This window comes from Chanodichthys erythropterus, chromosome 24 (genome assembly GCF_024489055.1).
Source record: "Chanodichthys erythropterus isolate Z2021 chromosome 24, ASM2448905v1, whole genome shotgun sequence".
Classification (NCBI taxonomy): Eukaryota; Metazoa; Chordata; class Actinopteri; order Cypriniformes; family Xenocyprididae; genus Chanodichthys; species Chanodichthys erythropterus.
The window spans coordinates 17,182,998-17,195,435 of record NC_090244.1 but is presented as its reverse complement, the minus strand read 5'-3'; the positions used below and the strand labels follow the sequence as shown (position 1 = coordinate 17,195,435).

Sequence of the window (12,438 nt, the reverse complement as noted above, 5' to 3'; positions counted from 1 at the left end):
TACAGGTTGAATGAAAAAGGAGGGAGGAATTTCTAATTGTTCTTTCACCTGCATCAGGCCACAGCGGTTTTTCCCGGGACATATGGTGCAAGCAGGGTGAACTGGATTAACAAGAATCAGCCCTAATTAAGAGACTCTGAAATCTCCTATTATTTCTTTGATGGCCTGGAGGACCCATGTGAATAGCTATTTCGAGTGGTATCCTAATTGAAAAGGGCATGGATTCTCAGATGAGGAAAGACTCTGAGAGTATCCAGAGGACTGTCAACCATTGCAGTGTCCTTGAGTGACACTCAAACATTTTAAAACATTTTGTAAAATCTCAACCCTAATAGTCATCACCTGACTAATGGGATGCATATGCATTTTGATAAACTCTATATATTAAGATTTGGTAAGTAAATTATAATAATTTACATTTTTGGGTGAATTATTCATTTTAAACTATCTGGATTTGCAGTCCTCAGAGGACGTCATAAGAGGAAAGTAACTCATCACTGTCAAAAATGCCTGTAAATCTTATAAGAGCCTTGATTGTGAGATAAGCTCTTGCCCTGGTCTTCGTCCCATTTGAGTCCCATCTGGGGGAGATCAGCAAACCACCCACAGCTCATCCACCAGCTGTCTCCATCTTACCCAGATGTGGATCTGTGTCATCTGCCTTGGATAAGAAGGGACCTTCAGTGTTTATGTGATCAGAACAGTCTGCTTATATGATCAAAGCTAGCCTGCTAGTATCAAAAACAAGATGTCTATTCAGTCACCAACAGTGTATATAGACTTTCTTGTGATCAGTTCAGTTTGCAATTAAGATCTGTCCCTTTAGTCAGACAGACAGATAGACAGACAGACAGACAGACAGACAGACAGATGATAGATAGATAGATAGATAGATAGATAGATAGATAGATAGATAGATAGATAGATAGATAGATAGATAGATAGATAGATAGATAGATAGATAGATAGATAGATAGATAGATAGATAGATAGATAGATAGATAGATAGATAGATAGATAGATAGATAACAAACAGATAAGATAGATAGATAGATAGATAGATAGATAGATAGATAGATAGATAGATAGATAGATAGATAGATAGATAGATAGATAGATAGATAGATAGATAGATAGATAGATAGATAGATAGATAGATAGATAGATAGATAGACAGCAGATAGTCAGTCAGACAGACAGACAGACAGACAGACAGACAGACAGACAGACAGAGAGAGATAGATAGATAGACAGCAGATAGACAGATAGATATACAACAGACAGATAAGATAGATAGATAGATAGATAGATAGATAGATAGATAGATAGATAAATAAATAGATAGTCAGACAGATAGATAGATAGATAGATAGATAGATAGATAGATAGATAGATAGATAGATAGATAGATAGATAGATAGATAGATAGATAGATAGATAGATAGATAGATAGATAGATAGACAGCAGATAGACAGATAGATAGATAGATAGATAGATAGATAGATAGATAGATAGATAGATAGATAGATAGATAGATAGATAGACAGCAGATAGTCAGACAGACAGACAGAGAGATAGATAGATAGATAGATAGATAGATAGATAGATAGATAGATAGATAGATAGATAGATAGATAGATAGATAGATAGATAGATAGACAGCAGATAGACAGATAGATAGATAGACAGACAGCAGATAGACAGATAGATAGATGGGTAGACAACAGATAGATAGATAGATAGATAGATAGATAGATAGATAGATAGATAGATAGATAGATAGATAGATAGATAGATAGATAGATAGATAGATAGATAGCAGATAGTCAGACAGACAGACAGAGAGAGAGATAGATAGACAGACAGACAGACAGACAGATAGATAGATAGATAGATAGATAGATAGATAGATAGATAGATAGATAGATAGATAGATAGATAGATAGATAGATAGATAGATAGATAGATAGATAGATAGATAGATAGAGACATAGATAGAGACATAGATAGAGACATAGATAGAGACATACATACATACATACATACATACATACAGTAACCCCTTAGTCACACCTCCTAATACTGAGTGTTTCATCCTTGTCAGAAGATATAGTGTAACCCAACACTCTCAGAACAGTATACGATACAACCTTTTGTAGTCCTACACAGTCTATCAATTATTAATCTTTGACCTGCTCACATTCTATGCAAACAGAATTGAAACTGCTTTAAGAACAAAAGAGATTTAAGTAGAAAACAACAGCTGCTTTGATTGTCCTCTTTTTGGGTGCTCGCAATGACCTCAGACTTTATACTCACATAGCGTCAGAGACGAAAGACTATATCATAGTGTCCAAACTTTACTTTGATTTGTATTCAGCATCCTCTCCAAGGTCCATTGAATAGGAGCAGAGATCTAGACCACACACCTCTAGCCTGGAAAAGAACAGGAAGGGATCTCAAAGCATCTTAAGCTAGCACTCAACAGACCTGCTCTTGTTTTCTCCAATAGCAGACGGGAGTAGCTCTTTCAGTAGCATGACAGCAAACCCTAGTCTGCTGTCATTAATTAAGTGGCAAGTCAGGGATACTGACCCAACCGGCAGAGAGCCATAGGGGCCCCAACAGAGCCTGTCAATCGAGATGAAGATGCTGAGATTCCCAAGGGACAGAGAGAAAGAGACAGACTTCTAATAGGTAGAGATGAGATAGCATAGTTGAATTTGATTTTTACATTTTATAAAGAAAATGTAAGTGATGTTTGTCTGTGGAAAACTTGCATTGTGATGTTAGGGTGTTCTGGGCGGTTGCCAGTGCCAAGGCATTGATATACTGTTGCTATGGTGTTCAAAGACGTTCTAAGGCATTGCTAGGTGGTTGCTGAGTAGTTGTTAGCCTGTTGCTATGCCGTTGCTAGAGTATTCTGTATAGCCCAGTTTCCACAGCAGGAACTTTCCCCATGCAGGAACTAGGGACTTTGGGGTGGTACTCTGTGCTTTTAGACTGCAGGGACCAGGGTCTAAATAAACTTCTGGATAAAAATTTCCCTCTCAGAAAGTCCCTGCTCACAAGGTAGTACTTTTTCAAAGTTCAAGAAATTTCGGGGGTGGGACTTGGGCACTGAACATGCTGATTAGTTGAGTTCATGCAGCATTTTATTACAACCACCATTTTTAAAAGTCTGTTATGGTGCGTGCAGTAAAGCCTCTTTTCCCCAAGACCTGCTGCTGTCTGCGTTTCCATCGCGGTCTAAAGTACCGGGAAGAAGAATCCGGTAATGTAGGACTGTGCACGACTTTCAAGTTCCAGCTGGATTTCGTCCTCTGCATATAAGCTCAATAAAGCCTGACCCTCGTTGTCGGTCCATCAGTCATATTTTTTAATCTCTATTGTTGATTCGATAAGCAAACAACTCTTACTGCGTGCACCGCAACAGACTTTTAAAAATGGTGGTTGAAATAAAATGCTGCGTGGAGTTCCTGAACTTTGAAAAAGTGCTACCTCGTGAGTACGGACTTTCTGAGGGGGAAATTTTTACCCGGAACTTCATTTAGACCCTGGTCCCTTTGGTCGAAACACACATACCTCCTTTCCACCAGTTGGTTCAACTGAAGAGCCTTCTAAGAACCGGTTTGCCTTTCAACGGGCTAGAGAGCAGCACAGAGCCAGGTCTTACATCACTGTATACGTCTCATATTTCACAGCAAAGCTTGCGCTGCAGCGCCAAACACAAATACACCAAGCTTGTTTGAGATGCATCAGCTTCTCGAGCAATCGGCGGCTGACATCAAAGCACCGCGAGAACGATCCCAAAGCACGAGGAGAAACGCTCCCGCGGCACTCCGATGTCACCCACCGATCGGTCCGCGCTGCTCCGATGCATCTCGAACAAGCCTTCCATCAACAATTCCAGACATTTCGCTACTATTGATGCTCATGGCTTTGCGAACCTACATCGGCATCCAAACACGGCTCGCCGTAATTTGTATATAGACGGAGATTAAAATCGAGCTGCTATTAGCTCGACTAGCTGCTATTTAAAAAATGGCGGTCACAAATTTCTTGTTGGTCACGATAACCCCGCCCCCAGTCCCTGACACAAGCGGTTCTTACTTCTAGCCCAGCAATGTTTCGGTGCTTCTTACGAACCACTTTTCCTGGTTCGGAGCTGGTGCTTTGGGTGTCGAAAGACAAAGAATTGATTTGAAACTTGGTTCTGGCTCCGAACCAGCACTCAAATTGCCTTGGTGGAAAAGGGGTAACAGAGTACCACCCCAAAGTCCCTAGTTCCTGGGGAAAGTTCCTGCGGTGGAAACGTGGCTTAAGAGTTGTTTGCTATTCAAATCAACAGTGGAGTTTAAAAAATAAAACTGATGGACTGACGACGAGGTTTAGGCTTTATTAAGCTTATATGCAGAGGACGAAATCCAGCGGAAAATCATGTGCAGTCCTACGTCACCGCACTCTTCTTCACGGTTCTTTAGACCGCGATGGAAATGCAAACAGACATTTTTTGTCTTTTTTTGTTTGTTTGTTTGTTTATACATAAAAAAAAACTTTAACTATATGGACAAAAATAGTTGAAACATCCTTCAAAATATCATCTTTTGTTTTCCACATAAGAAAGATACAGGTCATACAGGTTTGGAAAGAAATGAGGGTGAGTAAATGAATTCATTTTTGTCCCTTTTATACACCCAGCAGTGCTCCACATAGGTGTTTGCAATAACAGGAAAGCTTCTGACACTCTCAGTTCAAGTTCAGCCCTCTCTCCCACACAGACACACAAAAGTACCCCAACTCGCTCATCCATCCTTTGTGACATGAGAGCACCACCACTGGGACAAATCAGGGGCCCTTCTGAATGTCACACTCACATGCCACATACAATAAGACCCCCCTCCCAATCCAGACACCCTACGTTGTTGCATGTCCATGAGCACCGGTCGCCTCTTGCCAGCCAGGCACAAAACAAATCGAGCAGCTGACAGCATAATTCACTAAGAGGGACTGGCCCAAGGCCATGGGCAGGATGGTGCAGAGATTTGGCTTGCCATCAGAGCCCCCCTTCACCACCATCCCATCCACCGCCCTGGTCCATTCAGTCTCGGCCCCTCCACTGTCTCTGGAAGGAGAGAAAAGACATGACTCAGAGCCTCAGTGCGTCCCTCCGCATGCCTGAGTGAATGTGCTTGAGCCTAATACCGAATAATCTGTTCATCGAATGCCCCCGTTGCTGCCGACGGGGGGAAATCTGCTCCCGTTTTCACAAGCAGATTCGGACAGGGGGTCTGGATGCCAAGCTGACCCAAGTGCCCACACCAAAGAGCAAAAAGGAGAGAAAAACACAGACAAAAAACTGCTAGACACTTTTACAAACGAACACAAAGACTGAATTATTAAAGCACTTATTCAGAACAACAACGTGACTTTGTGTTAGGCTATATTGATTTTATACAGTTAATATTAAGTAATTTGAGACATTTTAGACAAAATACGGATAGTAATTTTGTCTGTTTTTGCTTTAATAAGGAACACAGTCCCATATGAAGCCAATGAATGAATCAGTGTTTTTGAACAAATCTGTAAATGATTCAGTAAATCACTCATAAAAAAACTTGGATGACTGACTGATTCAATAACTCGTTCATGAAAACAATGGCTGAATTATATTACAAATTCTCTGTAAGGATTCTTGCTGAATTAATCTGTTTTGAATAAATCTGAATCACTCATAATGACAGTCATTTGTTGTGCTCCTAAATAATTCAATGTTCTTGTACGAGTTGTTTGACTGAATGATTCAGTGACACAATCATAAAAACAGTGGCTGAATTTTTTTAACAAATTGGTTGAGTGAATGATTCTGTGACTCACACATGAAGAGAATTACTTGTTTAATTCCTGAATGAGTCATTTGCTAAGTTGGAAACTGCATACTTACATACTACTATTACAATTTCTGCCATAGGAAGATATTTTAAAGGCACTATGAGTAGTATACTAGTATGCAGTCCCATATTAAGCCAATGAATGAATCAGCATTTTTGAACAAATCTGCAAATGATTCAATGAATCATTCATGAAAAACTTGTTTTGTTCCTGAATGTGGCGAGCAGGGCGGGCGAGAGCTGTGAGGTGCGAGGCCGGTGACGCGAGAGATAATGGGCTCCACCTGCGAGGCACACCGGCCTTGAGTCTCTCACGGAGGAGCTCCAGAAGCATAAAAGGAGGAGCGACAACAGTGAAGGACGAAAGAGGACCAGGCCTGGACTTTATTTTATGTTTTATTATGTTTGTGTGGCATTACTTTCGTTTTGTATTTTTTTATTCTGAATTAAAGTTTTGTTGAACGTTCGCCGGTTCCCGCCGCCTTCTTCCCGTATCAACTATGTTACACTGAATAAATCAGTTTTCTTCAACAAATTGGTTGACTGAATAATTCAATAACTCATTCATGAAAAAAGTGGATGAATTATATTTAAAATTCTTTGAAAGAATTATCTGCTGAATGAAAGTGTTTTGAATAAATCTGTAAATTATTTAATGAATCACTCATAATGAAAGTCATTTGCTGTGTTCCTAAATAAATCAGTGTTCTTGAATGAGTTGTTTGACTGAATGATTCAATGATTCAATCATAAAAACAGTGGATGAATTCAGAAAAACATAACATATTGATAAAAGTAATATAGTATGGTTTTATGCTATTCCGAACTGAGCCAGTCGTGTGTTTCATTTCCTAAATGAATCAGTGTTTTTAAAAGAATTGGTTGAGTGAATGATTCTGTGACTCACACATGAAGAGAATCACTTGTTTAATTCCTGAATGAGACATTTGCTGAGTTCAAAAGAGTTCACATACTAGCATACTACTCTTACTATTTCTGCCATAGAAAAATATTATAAAGGCAGTATGAGTAGTAAACTAGTATGCGGTTCCAAAATCAGCACTTATTCTGATTCTGTGACTCATTCATTAAGAGTCACTTGTTTCAAACCTGAATGCAACAGCGTTTTTGAACAGATTGTGTAAACGGTCCAGTAACCAGTGATGGGTGGTTACTAAAGACAATGACTGACAGTCTGTCTAAAACAGCGCAAACACAGATAAGTGGTGTGAACGAAACAACTTTCCTTTTCTGACATCACTAAAGCCATCTAGGCTATTAGATAATGTGATCAAACAGATATTTAGTTTTAGCAAACTTGCATTCACCATGGCTCTATTATGTAACGCCCATTTTTTTACAATCCAATTATCCTGATGTATAAAATAAAGTCCTTTCCCTCATTACATCCTGTTTCACTCTGGGAGAGGAGCATGTTAGCACTGAAAAATGACACACTTCACCTTTAAACCCAAATGGTTGTTCTGCTTGGACAATAATTGGAGCATGTAGTGACACACACTGCCACACGTCCCTCACAGGTGGACACACATGAGGCATGTGGCAGGGGAGGGGCCGCGTGAACCCCGGACCGACAGCTTTACAGTCCACAACTACCATCTGTCACAAGCCCAAGACCCAACAAACAACACAGGGACTTCCTCAGTGGAAAAACAGAGCAGTGCCAAAAAAGTGTAGAAGGGAAAAAAAGTTGTTAGCAATAGTACAGCACTTGAGAAGCCAGATGGTGAGAGAGAGAGATTCATTCACTAGCTCCCGTCCTAAAGATTCAGCCCTTCCTTTGTGCCACACATTTCATCACAGCATCATTTAGAGCACCAAACGAAAAGAATAAAAGTAGTAAGGGATGAGAAAGCAGCTGAGCCTGTTTTTTTTTTTTTTTTAGCAGGTACCGGTTGGCTATCCCAGTTCACTAGCTGACTTACAAAAGGGCTTTTCCAAGTCTTAAGTAAAATGGCTTTGGCCAGCTTTTAAAGGCTTTGTCTCAGACGGCATCCAAAAGATTAATCCAGGCATATCAGTCGCCTACTTGGCACTTCGGAACAGAAAGCGTACAAAATAATGAGCCTAGAATTGAAGTCTAAGTTTGTGTAAGCATTTGCCTCTTTCTACTGAACTGTATGGGGGCGATTTGAACAATACTGGCGTATGTTAACTTTGAGCTGAGTTACATTTCTTCTCATAGGGTACTTGAACTGTGCAACAAACCAAATCTAAAATAGTAAACAAAAAAATCAGCCATATAGCCACTATCATTTCTATAATTATTTCTCAAAAAGTTTACAACGAAAAGCCATTTTAATGGTAAGATAAGGTATTGATACCTCCTCATAGGTGAACTAATTAATTTTTTTCCAACTCTTATTGGTCTCAATAGTGTCAGTGGTTTTGGACTACACTGACACCTACTGGCCTGGATGAATGAAATTTACTAACTGCTGACTATTCACACTTAAGTTGTTTATTTTATCTTTCTTTTATTTATTGTTTTGTCTGTTTTCTCCATCTCATACCATCCTTATAATCGACATCCTTGAAATCGATCTCAACTAAATTTTGCCTGATCCTGGTGGTTGCTGCATTAATTACAGTTAATATTAGTAGTAGTGGTAACTTGGCAAATTACTTAACACCACTGGTCATGTGATCTCAACATGGCGATGACAATGAAGGGGTGTGTATATATATATATATATATATATATATATATATATATATACACACACACACACACACACACACACACATTCTGTAATGTAGGCCCTTCCCCCTACAAAATATTTTCATTGATTTGAAATGTTTATCATTATTTTGTCTCTATACAACTTTATTTCAATACTTTGTAAACTCGATTTAATTTTTTAGTGTAAACTTGATTTTGTTCAAAAATCAAGAGATTTAAAGAGATTGAAACTATGCATGAACTTAGCAATGACATTACGAAAATTATAAAGCATCAATTAAATTTAAGTTTTCGATTTTAATGGTTTGAAATATTTTACAGTGCAGAAAACTACATCACTGGATCAGATTATGAACTTAGAGGTTGTATATGATTATACAGCAGCATGACTCTCTATCTACACAACATATATACATGCTCTCGTTCAGTATTGACTATACAGTACAGTAGACACTTAAAATAACGTAAACTGCCATGATATGCCTCACTGTGAATCAATGAGGTATATGGAACACAATCAAAAAAGTGTTTTTGGACATAAATCACGTTTTGCCAGAAATAAATCCTTTTTAAAGTTTGAACCTCAAGTTCAATAGAAATTTGCTTGGTGTAGAAACTATAACACCCAGCACTTTACGCACCTGAACAGCATTCTATATACGATAATCATTTATAAGACCAATAATTAAGGATTTATTAAAAGCAAATGAAGTAAACCACAGATTCTGATGCTTCACATACCTGTGTTACTGAAGAGTGCGATCTGCGCAAGAAAGAGTGCGCATCTCGTCGCGAGCGCTTCCATTATTCTCTGAATGTGGAGAAATATTGCTGGAAAGAGTAGCCTAAACAAGGTGAAGACGAGCTTGTCGACAGAGGAACTCCTCTCTCGAAGAGCCGGAGGGTATCACATTGGTTGGGTAACGGTAGGAGATGCCCCCTTCAGCGGTCAGATCCACTCCACTCTCCGCTGTATCGATGTGCGCGCGTCCGGATGAAACGCATCGCCTGGCGCACCGTGAGTTCGGCTGGATGTGCGCGCGCCGCCCACAGACCACCACACAAAAAAGTTTGGTAACACTTTCTATAGCGACTCTATATACAACGTTTTATTAAAGGTATTCATATAAATAAGATTGAAATCAGTTATGCCTTTTCATTGAATAACATCAATAATTCTAACCACATACTCTAATAAATTATATGTTTAAGGTACGATTATGTTATGAAAATGTGGTAACAGGCAGTAGTCTAGTCATTTTTCATACGATTGAAGTGGTATCATTTTTAAAAAATCCAAATACACATGGTTATACCGTGAAATTGGATGTTTATTTAAGCAACATCACAGAAGCAAGTGTACTGTTGAATTGAAAATCAGCAAGGCTGTGATTTGGCAGGTGCACGATTGCGTGTTGTTATAAACAATAGGCTACATATTGTTTTAGTAGGCCTATACCAATTCGATAAGCTCATAATGTTTATTAACTCTCATTTCAGACAAAACTTAACTAGTTAGTTCAGGATATTTCTTCTTAATCAATTAAATTTGTTCCACGTGACGTTTTATGTTTCACAGACTAAAAGCTGCTCTGGAACACCATAAAATGGAGCAGAGAGACAGAGGTTTTCCCTACCCGCTTAAAGGGGTCTGTGATCACTCTGCTCCAGCTCCACTCCGGGTTTTCCATTTTTACTTTAGGAGCAGAGAAAACACGCTCCGAACTTCAAAAAGCATCGCTTCCTGCTCCGCTTTCACTTCGCACTTTTCATATCCTGAATTGAACACAGTGGGCACGGAAATGTGGAGTCAAGTGACCAGATTTCTGAAATGAAAAATAAGAACATTTTAGTTCAATGCTCAATATTTTATTGAAATGTAGAGTCCAATACGAGCCTATCTATAGCCTTAAAAACGGGGAACAATTTGGATTCTTGTCAGGGTTTTTTTAACGGTGCCATCAAACGTTTTTTTTACAAGATGTAATATAAGTCTAAGGTGTCCCTTGAATGTGTCTGTGAAGTTTCAGCTCAAAATACCTCATAGATTTTTTTAAATAAATTTTTTTAACTGCATATATTGGGGCATAATTAGAAATGCGCCGATTCAGGCTGCGGCCCCTTTAATTGCTCGCGCTCTCCGCCCCCTCCCGAGCTCTCGACTCTATCGCTGCATAAACAAAGTTCACACAGCTAATATAACCCTCAAAATGGATCTTTACAAGGTGTTTTTCATGCAGCATGTCTAATCGCATAAGTATGGTATTTATTTGGATGTTTATATTTGATTCTGAATGAGTTTGATAGTGCTCCGTGGCTAAAGCTAACATTACACACTGTTGGAGAGATTTATAAAGAATGAAGTTGTGTTTATGAATTATACAGACTGCAAGTGTTTAATAATGAAAATAGCGACGGCTCTTGTCTCCGTGAATACAGTAAGAAACGATGGTAACTTTAACCACATTTAACAGTACATTAGCAACATGCTAACAAAACATTTAGAAAGACAATTTACAAATATCACTAAAAATATCATGTAATCATGGATCATGTCAGTTATTATTGCTCCATCTGCCATTTTTCGCTATTGTCCTTGCTTGCTTACCTAGTCTGATGATTCAGCTGTGCACAGATCCAGACGTTAATACTGGCTGCCCTTGTCTAATGCCTTGAACATGAGCTGGCATATGCAAATATTGGGGGCGTACATATTAATGATCCCGACTGTTACATAACAGTCAGTGTTATGTTGAGATTCGCCTGTTCTTTGGAGGTCGTGTAAACAAATGAGATTTAAATAAGGAGGAGGAAATAATGGAGTTTGAGACTTACTGTATGTCATTTCCATGTACTGAACTCTTGTTATTCAACTATGCCGAAGTAAATTCAATTTTCAATTCAATGTCACCTTTAAATCATTGTAAATGTAGTCAGTGATAAATTATGGTATACAAGTCACAGTCATTAATATGAACACTTTTATCATATATTTTATAGTATATATAAGCAGACTTATCCAAAATATACAAAAATTTACCTTATATCAAATTTGAGCACTGGACACCATTTGTTTAAGTTATAAGCATTATAAGGTATTATAATTTTGCTTGTATTTCTCACAGAAATATAAAATTGTTAATGAGGTATTTCAGTATTTATAAGACATTATAAGATACTGAGACATTAAAAGTGCATTATAATTAATTTTGAATACCTATATTTTATAGATTTTATAGATGTGAAGTGTGTTTAGTATGTGTGTTTCTTTCAGTTTCACTTGTTTTAATGAGGATTTAGGAAATAACTAGACTTCAAGCATTAAAGATTAGTTCACTTTCAATAGAAAATTACCCCAAGCTTTACTCACCCTCAAGCCATCATAGGTGTATATGACTTTCTTCTTTCTGATGAACACAATCTGAGATATATTAATAAATATCATGACGCATCTAAGCTTTATAATGGCAGTGAGCGGAAGCGAAAAAAAAAATGTCCATATTTAACAAGTTATGGAGTAAAATATCTAGCTTCCACCAGACCGCCTTCCATATTCAAGAAAGTGTAACACCTATCGCAGTTCAAAACTCATACACTACATCCTACACCTTCCCTATTCAACTTACAAAAAAACTAAACTGACGCAGCATCAGTTACACTTCCTTCCTAAGTTGAATATGGATGGCGGTCTGGCATAAGTTAGATATTTTACTTTATAACTTGTTAAATATGGATATTTTTCTTACACAAACACATCTTTTTGCTTCAGAAGGCCTTTATTAACCCCCCAGAGCCGCGTGGAGTATGTTTATGATGGATGGATGCACTTTCTTCAGCTCATT

The 12,438-nt window shown here is 38.2% G+C and overlaps 1 protein-coding gene across 3 annotated transcripts in view; it reads right to left on the bottom strand.

Annotated features, from left to right (window-relative positions):
- Nucleotides 1–9,593, bottom strand: part of ptprz1a (protein tyrosine phosphatase receptor type Z1a) — a 77,482-nt gene extending 67,889 nt beyond the window's left edge. For 2 of the 3 annotated variants that reach the window (XM_067379665.1, XM_067379667.1), the window contains exons 1-3: nucleotides 9,338–9,593; nucleotides 5,207–5,304; nucleotides 4,923–5,126 (exon numbers count right to left, since the gene is read on the bottom strand). In XM_067379665.1, the coding sequence (XP_067235766.1) occupies nucleotides 4,923–4,995 (73 nt within the window). In that variant the 5' untranslated portion in view covers nucleotides 4,996–5,126; nucleotides 5,207–5,304; nucleotides 9,338–9,593. The remainder of the gene's footprint in view (nucleotides 1–4,922; nucleotides 5,127–5,206; nucleotides 5,305–9,337) is intronic. The other variant, XM_067379666.1, reaches the window with a different exon arrangement.
- Between the last annotated feature and the right edge of the window lie 2,845 nt (nucleotides 9,594–12,438).